Source organism: Lactuca serriola, chromosome 3, assembly GCF_051521515.1.
Source record: "Lactuca serriola cultivar US96UC23 chromosome 3, Lser_US96UC23_V15, whole genome shotgun sequence".
In the NCBI taxonomy this organism is placed as follows: domain Eukaryota; kingdom Viridiplantae; phylum Streptophyta; class Magnoliopsida; order Asterales; family Asteraceae; genus Lactuca; species Lactuca serriola.
In genome coordinates, this window is record NC_136410.1 from 49,418,223 (window position 1) to 49,434,379 (window position 16,157).

The following is a 16,157-nucleotide window of genomic DNA, read 5'->3' on the forward strand; positions in this document are numbered from 1 at the left end:
CATGTAAAAATTACTTAAAACAATGAAAACTTATATAACTTTCATTGACATCAATATGATTCATGAAAAACAGATCGTCATTTCAAGATTGTCAACTTGAAGTTGATTGCAAAATCTTCAAATATAGTTATGACACCGATTGTGAATCCCAAGATGAAATCATGAATTGCGGAAATAAGAAATGAATCAATAATTATGAATCTTACACAATATTTAATATTGAATGATCGAATGATTTCATTATAAAATAATGCTGAACAAATGAAAAAGTTCTAACATAGAACCAAATTATATGTTCTAATTATAGAACCACACGTGATATAATTGAACATAATGTTTATTTTGAACATGAAAATGACTAATGTTAATAAATGAACATAAGTCATTCTCATATAATTTAATTGTTTGTTGAATCTTATCCCTTTTGAATATTACAATATAATTTTTCCAAGAGAGCTCTCAAAAAAATTCTATATGTAAACTGCTCTCAAATTATAAAATGTTTCAAAATGTTTTAGATAATTGACTTTTATTTATAGTGACAAATCGTTTAACATAATTATTATTTTTAAAATCCTCAATTAATTCACCACTTATAATAAAATACCTAAACTTCGGTCTAGAATTTTTAAAACATAACAAAAACTAATATCATTTGATGATATGATTGTTGCTTCATATCACTTTTAGATGAATATGATTTTTGGTTCCATTTCCTATCATTTGGTACTTTTCTTCTGGTTCCGATCATGTCGGGTTTCGACCCGAAGACCACCCGTTGCTCAATCATTATCGGAGTTAGCTCTGCACGATCCATATCTCTAACTCCTTTTGGTCCCCGTTGAAAATCCATAACTCACCAGATGACAGAGGGAGTTCAGAAGACTTGAATTAGGGTTTCTGATTTCCCACGATTCATCGATCAATCAATCATATATCCAATGGGTGAAATCGGCGAAAAAGGCATAGCAGGGGAAGGAGAAGAGACGTGCATTAACGAACGATTAAGGGACGACGAACTCCGAGCAGTTTTGGTTAAACTAGAAACCGACAAAGATAAAGAAGTTTTCGGTCTTGTATGCAAGAAATGGCTCTATCTTCAGAGCACAGAGAGGAAGAAGCTCTGTGCTCGTGCTGGTCCACACATGCTTCGTAAGATGGCTGCACGCTTCACTCGCCTCAAGGATCTCGATCTCTCTCAATCCGCATCACGTTCGTTTTATCCCGGAGTCACTGATTCAGATCTATCCGTCATCGCCACTGGTTTCACCGCCTTACGTCTACTCAAGCTTCAAAATTGCAAAGGTCTTATTTGATTCTTTATGGTTTTCGTTCTCACCTCCAATTGATGTTCTGTGATATATTGGAAGTGATATACTTGTTCTGAATTAACGGACCAGACTTGTAGAAAAGTCATGGCTTTGGTTTGCAGGGATGTTCTGACTTCTGAACTTCGGTTGAATGTTTATAATCCTTTCTGTTTGTGAGAAACCTTTTGCTTTGTTTTCTTGTCTCATATTGTGTACTGTCTAAAAGGTTGTAATTGCAAGAACTCCCAATCCCCAATCCCCCATCTGAATTCCATTTCACCTCTTGTTGGAATCCTTATATTCTTTTATGCAAATGTGGTTTTGCAGGTATCACTGATGCTGGAATGGTGGCAATTGGATCCGGTCTTTCATCTCTACAATCATTAGATGTTTCATACTGTAGAAAGCTAACTGATAAAGGATTATCAGCTGTCACCGATGGCTGCCATGACCTAAAAAGCTTACACCTTGCTGGTTGTCGCTTTGTCACTGATACCCTACTAAAATCCCTCTCTAAAAACTGTCCTAGTTTGGAAGAATTAGGTCTACAAGGTTGCACCAACATAACAGACACCGGACTCACTGCTTTAGTAGACGGATGTAAACACATAAAGCATTTGGATGTAAATAAATGTACAAACGTGGGTGATCTTGGAATATCAGTTATAGCAGAAGCCTGTTCAATTTCCTTAAAGACATTAAAGTTACTAGACTGCTACAAACTCGGGGACAAATCTATATTTGCATTAGCTAATCATTGCAAGAATCTTGAAACCCTCATAATCGGAGGATGTCGGGACATATCGAGTGATTCAATAAAATCACTAGTTGCCACTTCTCCAACCCTCAAGATCTTGCGTATGGATTGGTGTTTAAATGTTTCAGATGCTTCATTGAATTGTATACTTTCACAATGCAGTTGTTTGGAGGTGTTAGACATTGGGTGCTGTGAGGAGGTGACGGATGCTGCTTTTGATGGACTTCGGAATCCGGAATTCCATTCTGGTTTGAAGGTTTTGAAAGTTAGTAATTGTCCAAAGATTACAGTGTTGGGAATAAGTATGGTTTTGGAGGCGTGTAGGTCTTTGGAGTATCTTGATGTGAGGTCTTGTCCAAATGTGACGAAAGCTGGTTGTGAAGAAGCGGGATTGAGGTTTCCGGAAGGTTGTAAGGTGAATTACACGGGGAGTTTAGTGGAGCCTGATGTCTTAAATTGAAAATGTTTATTTATGGAAATGGAATAGCTTGAAATGGGCTAACTGTTTTTATTGTGTGCATATATGTTCAATGTTTTATTGGATATGTTTGTGGTTGAGAAGTGTTTTGTTAATTGTTTCAGATTCAAATTCAAGATCAAACTCAGACCAGGTGTGTTATCTCGTAGTTTTTGTTTGTTTAAGGCTACTTGTGTGGTCTTCATGAAATATTGTCAACTACAGTTGTAATATAATATCTAATATCTTTCTGTTTTCACTTTTCTGACTTTGTAACACATAAATTTTGGGTAGACTTAACTCTAATGTTTATAAACAACTCAAATAATGACCCTAAGACAAACATTTGGTCATGTTGCTTAACTGAACAAAACAGCTTTAAACACCTGTATTAAGAATTGGCTGATTGTTTTTGTGGGATTTGGAATTGTCTGGAAGAGGAAGGATTTTAAGTATGTAGTATGTTTTGTTGATAGGATTTGATACGTAATTGAAATCTTTTAAAAAATTGTATATTTATAAAGGTTTTGACATTTGATTAATTAAGCGAAGATTGAATTGGGGGCAAAAAGTAAAAATTTGTCACAGCAACCTAATGTGACCTGTTCTGCTGACATGGAATTTTTAATTTCTATTTAATAATGTAATAATAACATTAACAATCATATCAAAATGGTGTAAAAACATAGGATGATGACATTTTTAGCTTTTAATAAGCAAGTTTGGTTTTATGGAATTCCACCAATTTCAACAAAGTTTAATTTCATCAAATTTTACAATTACTCAATAAATTCTACAATATTCTCGTAAATTTCACAAATTATTAAAATTGGCTAAAGAAAAACTCAAATAACTATTACATTTTAGTTCATTTTCTCATCTTCCACAAAGCTTAATCTTTAAGAGAGAGAGGGAGAGTATATATGTGTATATCACATGTTCTTTCTAGTCATGACATGTCAATAGATAAAAACAAGATCATAAAAGTCTCATCACCAACTGCTTTACACCTCAATATGATTAAGTTTAAGCCAAACAAAGACCATCTCTCACCACCCAAATCACTTTCCTTATTTTGCTCATCACTAAACTTTGTTGCTTTATAAAAACATGTAAAAAAACTGTCAGCATGACAGAAAAAGGTAGCTATACACAGTCAAAAGCAGCCACAAATATCAAAAAAGCAAAGTAGTGCATTCCAAAAGACTTAACTACCAACCACCAGTAACCATGAGACATGGATGACTCATCAAAATAAAAAGTTGTCAGTTTTATTCAATCTCTAAATGTCTATAAATGTCTTCTTTCAAAACACAGAACCCACCAAAATCAGCATTTAGCTTCAGAAATAGCCAGAGGCAAATCACCCAAATCACAGCAAACAAACGTCAAGATATGGATCAAAGATTCTCAAAATATGAAACTGGAGTTGCGATCAAATCAACAAGGGGACTACTATTATCTAAACCTTATGAGCCCCATTACCCTCTTTCTACCACTTCTTCCAAGATTAATGGCATTAAAAGAGAAGGTAGTTTTGCAATCTATTAAAAATCACTACAGAATGTTCTACTTCTTTCAAATCAATTCTATCGAGCTTATACTGTTTATATTTCGCAGCAAGTTCAGGGCCAAAATTAATCGAAATCATGAAAGAGATGTTGAGTCATGGTGCAAAAATGATTCAAGTTGGAAACCAAAGAAAAATCTTCAGGAAAACCTTCAGTATCAGAGAGGGAGAGAAGCTGTTGAAGGCTTCTGAATGCAACTTATACACTACAGCAGGTGCAATCGCAGGAATCCTTTTTGTGTCTACAGAAAGGGTTGCATTTTGCAGTTATAGATCCATTGAAACATATTCTACCACAGGCAAGCTGCTAAAGTTCCAATATAAGGTGTCAATCCCTTTAGGAAAGATAAAAGGAGTAAGAGAAAGCATGAACATGAAGAGGCCATCAAACAATTATGTGGAACTAATGACCATTGATGATTTCAACTTTTGGTTTCTGGGTTTTGTAAATTATAAGAAAACCTTAAGATACCTTCATCATGCAATCGGACTCAATGCTTAAGCAAATGATGTTTGTAATTAATCCTTGATTTGATGTAAATTTCAAATGTAAAGTCTTACAGAGTTACAGTTATGCCCACATTTTGGTGGTATATCTACTTAACTCTAATGAGAAAAAGATGTATGTTGATATATTATCTCCTTGCCTTAATTTTTGTATTTTAAAAGCATTGGAACATAAGAATTAATTTTGAAATTATTCTTTTATGTGACAAATTACATAGAGTATAATATGGTTTCTCCAAATTCTTATGTCATTTACCTTGACCTAGCAGTTATAGAATATTAAGACAGCTGAATTTCCACCAATTTACACCTCAATTCCCTTAAAGAAAATAAAATCCAACTTCGCAGTTTATATTTCCTCTTGCTTAGCATGCTATTGCTAATGTAAGTTGCAGGTGACATGTTGTCATTGTGATTATAATATGCCTATTCCAATTTCAAAAAAAAATAAATTTATATTAATTTCTTATATTTTTTTGAATCACAAGCCACATATAATTTCATATATATGTTTGTGTGTACAATACACAAACACAATCATAAGATGATCAGTGTGTTTTTGTCTTTTTATAAGCAAGTAAAACAATGAAATTGAATTTCATCCGCTACTTCAAATTAGAAAGATAAATATTTTGATCATTTGATAATTGGAGTCCTTCGGTCTTAATAATTTTCAGTTCCCTCTAATTTTCTAACCAAACAAGTAATGAATTGCAATCTTTAGTTTCATTTCCACATAATTTCTTTAATTTCTGCAAACCGAACATAATGATCATAATGCCCGATCATGCTACAACCTATAATATATATAAAGTTTGGTTAATTAAAGCTCACTATATTAGTTACTTTTTCTTCATTTTTTCATCTTCGACAAAAATTAACCTTCAAGAGAGAGGATATATGTGTATTATGCATATCACGTGTTCTGTCTAGTCATTAATTACATGACAATGTGGAGACAAGATCCTGAAAGTCTCATGACACAACTTCTTTACACCTCAATCTGGTTAAGCAAAATAAAAGATCACCTCCCCACCACTTCCATATCACTTTCCTTAGCATGGTCTTATAAACTGCATTTTCGGATATAATCGTACGACCAGATAAATAACTTTGAAAGAAACCGTCAGCATGACAGCAAAAGGTGGAGATACACGGTTAAAGCAGGCCATCAAGAAGGTAAAGTAGTGCACCAAAAAAGACTCAACTACCAACCACCTACAGTAAGGATGAGATACGAATGACTCATCTAACTAAAAGTTGTTCAAAGTTATTCGATCTAGCTTTGTATGCCTATAAATATAATGTGATCACTACTCAAAACACATTACCCACCAATTTTCAAGAAACCTGAATCGATCGGCAAAGGCAAATCATACTTTCAAGGAACCCGAATCACATCAACATACGTCAAAATGGATCATAGATTGTCAAAACATGATAATGGAGTTGCGATCAAATCAGCTAGGGGACTACTATTATCTAAACCTTACGAAAGAGAAGGAAGTTTTGCAGTCGGCATTAAAAATCATGGTAATTAACTATCTAGCACTATATATAATTACTTTAACTACAAAATGGTCTACTTCTTTCTTTCAATCGATCTTAATCTGATTATATTTTTGTAATATGCAGCGAGTTCAGGGCCCAAATTAATTGAAATAATGAAACAGAAGTTGAGTCATGGTGTCAAAATGATTCAACTCGGCAGTCAAGGTAAAATCTTCAGGAAAACCTTTGGCATCAGAGAGGAAGAGAAACTGTTACAGGCTTCCCAATGCTTCTTGTACACTACAGCAGGTGCAATTGCAGGCATCCTCTTTGTGTCTACAGAAAGGATTGCATTTTGCAGTGATAGGTCCCTTAAAACTTATTCTCCCACAGGCGAATTGCTAAAGTTCCAATATAAGGTGTCAATCCCATTAGGAAAGATAAAAGGAGTAAGAGAAAGCATGAACATGAAGAGGCTATCATATAACTATGTGGAGGTAGTGACTGTTGATGATTTCAGCTTTTGGTTTCTGGGCTTTGTGAATTATAAGAAAACATTAAGATACGTCCATCATGCAATCGGTTCGAATGCTTAAGCAATGGACGTTTTTAAGTAAATTGATGTAAATTTCAAATGTAAAGTCTTAGAGTTATGTCCACATTTTGGTGCTACAACTACTTTCTCTCATGAAAATAAAAAGATGAATGTTAATATATGATAATCTCCATGCATGTCTTGTTTTTTTGTGAGATTTTGAGCCATACATGTTAAAACTTGAAGGCTATTTGGTCTATTTAATAGAGTATATGTGCTCTATAACAATTTAAACGATTCAGCAAATTGGAAAATTTGCTTAAGTGATCCCTATCTATCCATTGAAAGTATACTTTAAAATGTGTGCATATATGGTATGAAATTCAATGTTACATGAAGAAAAGACAATTTGGAAGTCTTTAAGAGCATATAGAGTTCAATGAGAGAGTCAAATGAAGTGGTAATCATAGATATCATTCTCTATCATTGTGGGATGTCACCTTGACATTCAATGAACTTGGAGTTCAATGATAGAAAAAAGAAAGTTTTCTAATTCTTAATAACTATTTAAATACATTCCATTAAATATTGATCTTTATAGAGTTCAATGTATTGTAGAAAAAAAATTAATAGAGTTGTATAAAATATAGAATATAATAATAATTTGACAATCTATTAAAATCTATGGAGTTCAATGTATTATAATGCTCTAAAAATGATGTTAATTGTCTTGTGTTGATACCATTGAGATAAAATAAAAGCTTCCCATAAGAATTAGTATATTCTACATCATGATTTCTAGAACAAAACCCTACTTTTTGGACCATAATTAGAATTTTGATGACATGGCATGGCATGCATGGTTCATTTGAGGTGCATGCTACAAACTAGAAGATATCCAAAAAGTCTTACGTCAATAACCATGAACTTGCAGTCATATCACATATGATAGCTAAATTCCCACCACTTTACACCTCAATTTCAATGAATAAAGTAAAACCCATATATCGACATTCACATATACATTTCGGCTTGGTTCACATGGTCATGTAAGTTGCATGTGACCTGTTGCAATCTCGATTATATGCTTTTTTCAAATTCTTCACGTCACCCACGAATAGATATCAGATATTTATGACAGGAATAGCCATAGATGTGAGTATGGACACCACCACCACTGTGAGTTTTCCGGTTTTAAATGGGCTTTATTTGACAATTGACACCACCACTGTGATTTGGAGCAGAGGTGTGGGCCAGTATGGAGAAAATGAACTGATGAATTCCAGATCTGATAATGCAGTGGGTTCACAGGAGTTGCAGGTTTGATGCGATATATGGGTTTCGGCCCCACTGGGAGGTTGCCGGTGATGGGTTAGGGTCATGGTGGGTCCCACATCTTATGTCAAATACTCAAAAGCACACATTATATGCAAGTAAAACTATGGAACTGGATTTCATGCATCACGTCAAAAGAAAGATCAATTTCTTCATTTGATGAAGTTTTATAATTTCAACAAACTTCAGCTTCATCAGTTTTGTAACCAAACAAGCCATGCAATAAAATCTTCAATTTTAATCTCGCATAAATTGGTTGGATTCTTGAACGAACATAAAGATAAATATCGTAACACTGGTATGTAATATTAAAAATGGGTTAAAGAAAAGCTATAACTATTAATACTTTTAGTAGTGTATTTTCATATACATATCTCCATAAGATATATATGTAGTATTTAAATTGTTATGCATACCAGATGTTGTTTGACTGCTGCTTGTAGTTATGACATGGCAATGGAGAGAACAAGATCTAGATCTCCTGACCCGCGTACTCCTTTACACCTCAGTCTGATTAAGCACTCATATACATTACTTTCCTTAGCCTGGTCTTTTAATTTGCATTTCGAGTATAATCTACCTTTACTCGTCATCAATCATCATCACTAAACCTTTGTGTTTTCCCAACCGATAAATAACTTTAAAAAAACCGTCAGCATGACAGCAAAAGGTAGACATACACAGTTAAAAGCAGGCCATGATAAAGAAGCTGGTAAAGTAGTGCTCAAGAAAAAGACCAACTACCAACCACCAGTAAAGATAAGATATGGCTGACTCATCCAAATAAAAGTTGTCATCTTTATATGCCAATAAATTTCTTCTTTCAAAACACGTTACCCAACAACTTCGGCATTGAGCATCAGAAATTGTAACCATCAATACCTTCGAGTTAACCAAATCACAACAAATTTACATCGAAATATGGATCACAGATTCTCAAAACATGACGCTGGAGTTGAGATCAAATCAACTAAGGGATCATTACTATTATCTAAACCTTATGATCCCTGTCACTCAATTTCTTCCACTTCTTCCAAGATCAATGGCATTGAAAGAGAAGGTATACGTAGTTTTGCACTCTGGATTAAAAATAACTTTACTTATCTTCTTTGATCAGTCGATCTTATATTGTTCATCTTTTGTTAATATGCAGCAAGTTCAAGTCCCAAGTTAATTGAAATCATGAAACAGAAGCTGAGTCATGGAGCCCAAATGATTCAACTTGGAAGTACTCCAGGTAAAATCTTTAGGAAAACCTTCGGTATCAGAGAGGAAGAGAAACTGTTACAGGCTTCCCAATGCTTCTTGTACACTACAGCAGGTGCAATTGCAGGCATCCTCTTTGTGTCTACAGAAAGGATTGCATTTTGCAGTGATAGGTCCCTTAAAACTTATTCTCCCACAGGCGAACTGCTAAAGTTCCAATATAAGGTGTCAATCCCATTAGGAAAGATAAAAGGAGTAAGAGAAAGCATGAACACGAAGAGGCGATCATATAACTATGTGGAGGTAGTGACTGTTGATGATTTCAGCTTTTGGTTTCTGGGCTTTGAAAATTATAAGAAAACATTAAGATACCTCCATCATGCAATCGGCCTCGAATGCTTAAGCAATTGATTCATGTTGAGAATTTATCTTTAATTTGATGTAAGCTTCATATGTACATTCTTATAAACAGTTATCCATATTTTGGTAGTACAACTACTTTCTGTAAGGAGAAAAAGCTATATATGTTGATATACGATCTTCATGTCTCATTTAACTAATATTTTTTTGACATCTTGGGGTGCTATAAGTTTAATCTTCAAGGTTTACTGGTCTATTGTATAGATTATATGTGCTCCCAACAATTTAAGCGACTGAACAAATTGAAGAAGTTGGTTAAGTGATCATTATTTGTGGAAAGTACGCTTTAAAATGTGTATATCTTATGCAAGACTACATGTTTGGCAACGAAATGGCAATATGAAATTGATTTTGAGTAATATTATCCTTACCATCAAGAATTCGAGATCTAAAGATATTAATGGGCCGATGATTCTTGTGAGTATATATATTGAGCAAGAAACATATGGAATTGAAAGAAGTGTTTTTGATCAAACTTTGGCAATTATTATGAAGTATGAGGCCATAGAGATGATCGGAGTGAAGCCAAAGTAGAGTAAAGGTATTACCATGGAGAATATGAGATTTATTGAAATCAATTAATGTGTTTATCTTTGGTTTCATTCCATGGCTTGGAATTGGATTGCTTAAACTTTTAGATATTATTTGTGCTGAGTTGTGCAGTGTGATTCATCATTTAACCATATAGCCACCACATAGACCAAACATAGAGATTCATCATTTACACTTTGACCTTATAGTCGATGGTTCCTATATCAGATTCGACAAAATATGTCGGAGACAAATTTGTCATAGTTTCTAGTAGACCTGACAAACATGTCGTGTCAAGACATTTAACGGGTTGAAAGGACTTGACCCTAACCGATCCGTTTAATCATGTCGTGCCAACTTGTTTATTTTCGTGTCAGTTTCGTGTCGGGTTTCGGGTTAAGGTTTAGACCTTGTAATTATGTCGTGTCATGTCGGGTTGAAATATTTTAAAGGTTGGAAATTAGGAGTTGTGGAGACAAAAAGAAAAAAAATGAAACATTGGAGTTATGAGATGGAATGACAAAATTTATAGTAAGTTTAGAAGGAAAAATGTAAAGAGTTAAAATTGGGTAGCAAAGTGATAGATGGTGAGGATGACTAAAATTAAGTAACTTTGAAAATTTGAATATTACTTCTAATTCTTGAGTTTGGCCCACTATAAGTTTATAACATATAATATATTTATAAAAATATGGAATTTATAATAAATAATATATAATTAAAAGAGTCATATTCGAATTGAAAATCTTGACCCTAACCCTACCCGTTTAATTATTGTGTCGTGTCGTATCAACCCGTTTACATAAACGTGTCGAAATCTCTGACCCTAACCCGCTAATTCTGTGTCGAGTTCGTGTCGGATTCTCGCGTCGTGTCATGTTTTGCCAGACCTAGTTTCTGGGCTTGGCCTTAATATTGGCCGGCTTCAAGTGTTTTGCTCCTATAAATAAATCTCTTGAATTTGTGTAACATATGTAAGCAATTCGACAATGTCAATAAAATCTTTCTCTTGTTCGTAAGTTTACTTAGCCTATCACTAGATCTAATCATGTGAGCCACATAAATACTATGTTTTGCTCTTTTGTTTGCATTATTAATTACTCTATGTATGAAGTCCTTTGTCGTTTGTCTAAGTGTTTAGAGCCTAACAATTTGTCATTTAAAAGTGCAATTATCTAGCTTGGTCTAGTTGTGTGTAGGTAGGGTTTTATTAGGCTTTTTCCTTCTTTCTTTGAATTGATTTTCTTTTCAATAAGTTTTGTGAGAGAGAAACCTCTTTATCCAAAAAAGAATCGGCAATATGAAAAACTGGAACAACGTGTTAAATCAATCTAATGAGATCAACAAGGGGACTACAAATGCCTAAACAGTAACAACCCTATTGGCCTACTTGTTCGGAATTCAATGGTACAGCAAGAAGAAACAATTTGGCAGCCAAGGCCTAATTGTCTTGGTCTGGTACCCTCCAGACAAAATAAACGCTTCCCATAAGAATTAGTTTTTCCCATAAGAAAAAATTGAATTGACTTTTTCCGAAATAAGAAGTCAAGCATTTGAAGCTATTTCTTTATTCTAATTAGTCTACAAACACAGTTATACACTAATTATACTCTATTTGGCACAACATGTTCTATTATGGGACAAAAATTGCATTAGATGATTGAATTAGCATGTGTGTCATGCATGTCTTTTGTGTATTCATGACATGGCATGCATGGTGCATTTGGGTGCTTCAAACGAAGAAGATATCCACAATTAAAGTTTTACGTCAATAACCATTAACTAGCATTTATTTATATAGGATAACAAAGCTAAATATTCCCACCGAGTTACACCACAATTAGTCAATTAATTTCGTTGAATAAAATAAATTAAGCCCATGCATATCGACATCTACATTTCAGCTTGCTTAGCAAGGTCATGTAAGTTGCATGTGATGATCAGTTGCCATGTCGATTATATATTATATGCATATCCTAAATTATGTGCGTCATGTGTGACAGAATTGTCAAGTTGACAATAAAAAGTAAATGTGTATATTAACCTTATTGAAAGAAACCCAGAAAAAACAAATACCAACCTTCTCACGTGACCTGTTGCCATATGTCATGTCGATTATTTATTTATTTATCTATACTAGGTGTAAAACCCGTGTATTACACGGGTTGATTAAAAAAAATAAAATATTAAAATATAAATAACAAATATTTTTTAAAATAAAATTTTAAAATAAGTAATGACATTTAAAAATAAGAAACATATTAATTGCAATTTAGCATAATATTTATTACATTTGATAGTTTAGTTATATAACTATATGTATTATGTGACTTTTTAATTTTAAAAATTAAAAAAACCCTAGAAGTTGACATGTGGATATTATTTATTTCAAAAATACTACAAAATGACAAGTGTCAAAATTTATGAGAGATTGACATGTGGCAAAATAGATCTTCATTTATTAGGGTAGATTATGTTGGTTTCCACTTCCCACCCACCACTCTCCTTCCATTCCCCAAATATGATATATATATATATATATATATATATATATATATATATATATATATATATATATATGGGCCATGACATGGATATGGAAAAGATAAGATCCTAAAATTAGTCTCATATCACCCACTCCTTAATTTACACCTCATTCTGATTAAGCAAAATAAACACCAATAAACTTTTGTTCATAATCAAACCATACGTACGTAATAGAAACTAAAGAAACCCGACTCAGCATGGGGATGTCGACAGCAAAAGGTAGCTATGCACAATAAGAGGAAACTAGTGGTCCAGAAAAGACACAACGACCAATTAACTACACGTAAGGATGCATGAGACATGGATGACTCATCCAACTAAAAGTTGTAAAATCTATTCTTTCATCTTTATATGCCTATATAAATGTCTTCCTTTAAAAATCAAAACATATTACCCATCAACTTCACCGTATTTAGCTTCAGAAGTACTAAGTAAATCATACCTTTGAGGCAACCGAATCACAACAAACATACATCAACTAGGAATCTCAAATCATTCTCAAAACATGATACTGGAGTTGCGATCAAATCAACTAATAAGGGATTACATTACTATTATCTAAACCTTATGAACCCTGTCACACATTTTCTTCCACTTCTTCCAAGAGCGCGCAATGGCACTGAAAGAGAAGGTAGTTTTACACTCTAGATAACAAACCACAAAATGCATGTTCTACTTCTTTCATTCGATCTTGTACTGTTCATCTTTGTTAATATGCAGCAAGTTCAAGTCCCAAGCTAATTGAAATTATGAAACAGAAGTTGAGTCATGGTGCCCAAATGATTCAACTAGGCAGCACTCCAGGTAAAATCTTTAGGAAAACCTTCGGTATCAGAGAGGATGAGAAACTGTTACAGGATTCCCAATGCTTTTTGTACACTACAGTAGGTGCAATTGCAGGCATCCTTTATGTGTCTACAGAAAGGGTTGCATTTTGCAGCGATAGGTCCCTTACAACTTATTCCACCACAGGCGAGCTGCTAAAGTTCCAATATAAGGTGTCGATCCCTTTAGGAAAAAATAAAAGGAGTAAGAGAAAGCATGAACTTAAAGAGGGCATCATATAACTATGTGGAGGTGGTTTCTGGGCTTTGTCAATTATAAAAAACATTAATATACCTCCATCATGCAATGGGCCTCGAATGCATAGTCTTTAAATTTGATGTACATTTTTCATGTAAAGTCAGTCTTAGGCTATGTTTGGCGGACTAGCTGAAAAGCTAGCTGTTAGCTGAAAAGCTAGCTGATGGCTGAAAAACTAGCTGTTAAATAAAAAGCTAGCTGATAAAAAATAACGTTTGGTAAAACTAGCTGAAAAGCTAGCTGAAATATATAAAATTACATAAAAGGACATGTAAGAATATGTGTTTCTATAATTAATTAAGGGGTGTATTTGGAAAATTTTAAAAAAGCTCCTAAAAAGCTAATCTAAGTAGCTTTTCAAAAAGCTAGCTTATAAGCTACTTTTTGGCTTACTAAACACGACAACATAAAAAAGCTCGAAAAATAAGCTAGCTGTGGCGTGCCAAACACAACCTTAGAGTTATTTCTAAAATTTTGCAGTAGAACCACTAATTTCTCTAACGAGTAAAAGATGCACATGTTGTTAGTGTCAATTTTTGGGTATTATAAGTTTAAATTCAAAGGACACTTTAAACAACTTACACCATTACAAAATCTCATAAATACATTCAAATCAATACTAATATCAAGTATATTTAAAAAAAATTATAATAATTAATATATCATTTTTATGTTAAATCGTTTGGAGAAGCAATTAATTAGTCATTTTCATATGTAAAAGTAGGAGAAATTGACACTGTAGCACAACAAAGTTTTAGCTTTGTCCCAGATTTGCCAGGTTATTTTTTTGAGCAAGGGAACTAGATGAATCGGTTACTTTGCTTACATATTAATTAGAAAAACAAATTAAAAGAAAATTGAAGGACACGATGACAATTCCACACAATTATCAAGTTAAATGAGACGATTGTAAATGAGAGGAACTTATGTTCAGCTGTTCTTCATCGTTTTCATTAGCAGTACTCCAAAACCTCGAGCCAGAGCTAGGGTTTACAAGTTCTCCCTGGAATGAAGTGAAGTAGGAGAGAAAAAGTTATGTCAACCTCAAACCCCATGAGATATTTTCGATAGTGGAACTGAACTTTAATGAGGTGTTCATTCACCGCCATTTATCTTACACTAATGGTACGAAATTCACCTTTACAGATCATGATTTTTCTGATATGACACACTCATAGCGTATTACTTTTCTTGAACATTTCATGCAATTAGAATGTAAGAAGCTATACTACTGTGAGCCAGGTGCTCCCTTTTTGAGTGGCCTTATGCATATCTCTAATGCAATGGAATATGCATGTTTCATTTTTGATGCATATGGAACTGATGGTTAATCCCTTTGTGTGGACCATATTGGTGATGGAATAGATGATATATTTGAGTCAGAAGGACGAGATGACGACCATGATTCTTGTATTAGTGGTGGTGATGTTGACATAGGTATCCTTACAGATGTAACATTGGATTTTAATAAGGAAATTGTTGCTATGAATAGAACATGTAATGATGAATTCTTGATTAAATTGTGTGCCTAAGAAGATGGGGAGCAGGAGGATACAAACTATGATGTAAAATATGAGGATGAAAGTGAGCCCATAAGTCAAGTTCAAGCTATTTTTAATGAGTCAAAACACTAGAAGAAACAAAAGCCCATACTTGCTATGAGATTTAAAGATCCAACTCAAGTAAAAACTGTGTTGTATAACTATGTCGTAGCCAATGGATACCGATTATGCTTTGTTAAAAATGATAGGAAAAGGTTGTTTGCACAATGTTGCAAGGGTGAGTGTATCTTCAGGTTATGGGTATCATGGATGAGTGATGAAGACAACTTACATATTAAATCTTTGAACTCAGAACATAATTATGCTATGAACTTTTAGTTAGGTTCATTGGTTTCATATTCATTGATAGGAAGTTATTATGCCAAACAAATCATACACAGACAAAAGATGAGTGTGGGAAAATTAAGATTAGAAGTTATTAGGAAGTTTGGTATTCATGTGAGTCTTTGTTAATATAGGAGGGCTAAGAAATATGCTTTGCAACTAATAGATATAAATCTTGTGGAACATTATGCAAATTATGGTCAAATGGAGAAGATATTAGGAGATCAAATCTAGGTTCAACTGTCAAAATTGATATCAACATGTCAGATGAGAAGAAGTACTTTAGTACATTTTATGTTTGCTTTGATGGAGTGAAAAAAGGATGGATAGAGGGATGCAAGAGGATAATAGGACTTGATGGTTGGTTTCTGAAAGGCATTTGTAAAGGAGAATTATTATGTGCTTTTGGCAGAGATGCAAACAATCAGATTTATCCCATTGCATGGGCAATAGTATGTGTTGAGAACAAAGAGAATTGGAAGTGGTTTTTGGATAATTTGATTGATGATTTGCAATTGAATT

The 16,157-nt window shown here is 33.7% G+C and overlaps 4 protein-coding genes and 1 pseudogene across 4 annotated transcripts; all 5 read left to right on the forward strand.

The window, feature by feature from the left end:
* Window positions 1-715: 715 nt before the first annotated feature.
* On the forward strand, window positions 716-2,783 carry LOC145092217 (RNI-like superfamily protein). The gene is made up of 2 exons (XM_079030149.1): window positions 716-1,305; window positions 1,638-2,783. The coding sequence occupies exons 1-2, from the start codon at window positions 942-944 to the stop codon at window positions 2,525-2,527; spliced, it is 1,254 nt and encodes a 417-aa protein (XP_078886275.1). The 5' UTR covers window positions 716-941; the 3' UTR covers window positions 2,528-2,783.
* A 1,022-nt stretch (window positions 2,784-3,805) lies between these two features.
* Window positions 3,806-4,811, forward strand: LOC145092220 (GEM-like protein 7). The gene is made up of 2 exons (XM_079030151.1): window positions 3,806-4,055; window positions 4,145-4,811. Exons 1-2 carry the CDS (start codon window positions 3,821-3,823, stop codon window positions 4,594-4,596), a joined length of 687 nt encoding a protein of 228 aa, XP_078886277.1. The 5' UTR covers window positions 3,806-3,820; the 3' UTR covers window positions 4,597-4,811.
* A 1,035-nt stretch (window positions 4,812-5,846) lies between these two features.
* Window positions 5,847-6,806, forward strand: LOC145094405 (putative GEM-like protein 8). Its single transcript, XM_079032618.1, has 2 exons — window positions 5,847-6,134; window positions 6,237-6,806. The coding sequence occupies exons 1-2, from the start codon at window positions 6,017-6,019 to the stop codon at window positions 6,686-6,688; spliced, it is 570 nt and encodes a 189-aa protein (XP_078888744.1). The 5' UTR covers window positions 5,847-6,016; the 3' UTR covers window positions 6,689-6,806.
* Window positions 6,807-8,785: 1,979 nt separating this feature from the next.
* LOC145092221 (putative GEM-like protein 8) lies at window positions 8,786-9,741 on the forward strand. The gene is made up of 2 exons (XM_079030152.1): window positions 8,786-9,022; window positions 9,116-9,741. Exons 1-2 carry the CDS (start codon window positions 8,884-8,886, stop codon window positions 9,577-9,579), a joined length of 603 nt encoding a protein of 200 aa, XP_078886278.1. The 5' UTR covers window positions 8,786-8,883; the 3' UTR covers window positions 9,580-9,741.
* A 3,363-nt stretch (window positions 9,742-13,104) lies between these two features.
* LOC145095227 (putative GEM-like protein 8) lies at window positions 13,105-13,770 on the forward strand (annotated as a pseudogene).
* Window positions 13,771-16,157: the final 2,387 nt, after the last annotated feature.

What these genes read in the sequence shown, in the direction of transcription:
- LOC145092217 (XM_079030149.1), top strand. Translation starts at nt 942, where the DNA reads ATGGGTGAAATCGGCGAAAAAGGCATAGCAGGGGAAGGAGAAGAGACG. An exon ending in CAAGCTTCAAAATTGCAAAG is followed by an intron (nt 1,306 to 1,637) that starts GTCTTATTTGAT and finishes GTGGTTTTGCAG; the next exon opens with GTATCACTGATGCTGGAATG.
- LOC145092220 (XM_079030151.1), top strand. Translation starts at nt 3,821, where the DNA reads ATGTCTTCTTTCAAAACACAGAACCCACCAAAATCAGCATTTAGCTTC. An exon ending in TAATGGCATTAAAAGAGAAG is followed by an intron (nt 4,056 to 4,144) that starts GTAGTTTTGCAA and finishes TATATTTCGCAG; the next exon opens with CAAGTTCAGGGCCAAAATTA.
- LOC145094405 (XM_079032618.1), top strand. Translation starts at nt 6,017, where the DNA reads ATGGATCATAGATTGTCAAAACATGATAATGGAGTTGCGATCAAATCA. An exon ending in AGTCGGCATTAAAAATCATG is followed by an intron (nt 6,135 to 6,236) that starts GTAATTAACTAT and finishes TGTAATATGCAG; the next exon opens with CGAGTTCAGGGCCCAAATTA.
- LOC145092221 (XM_079030152.1), top strand. Translation starts at nt 8,884, where the DNA reads ATGGATCACAGATTCTCAAAACATGACGCTGGAGTTGAGATCAAATCA. An exon ending in CAATGGCATTGAAAGAGAAG is followed by an intron (nt 9,023 to 9,115) that starts GTATACGTAGTT and finishes GTTAATATGCAG; the next exon opens with CAAGTTCAAGTCCCAAGTTA.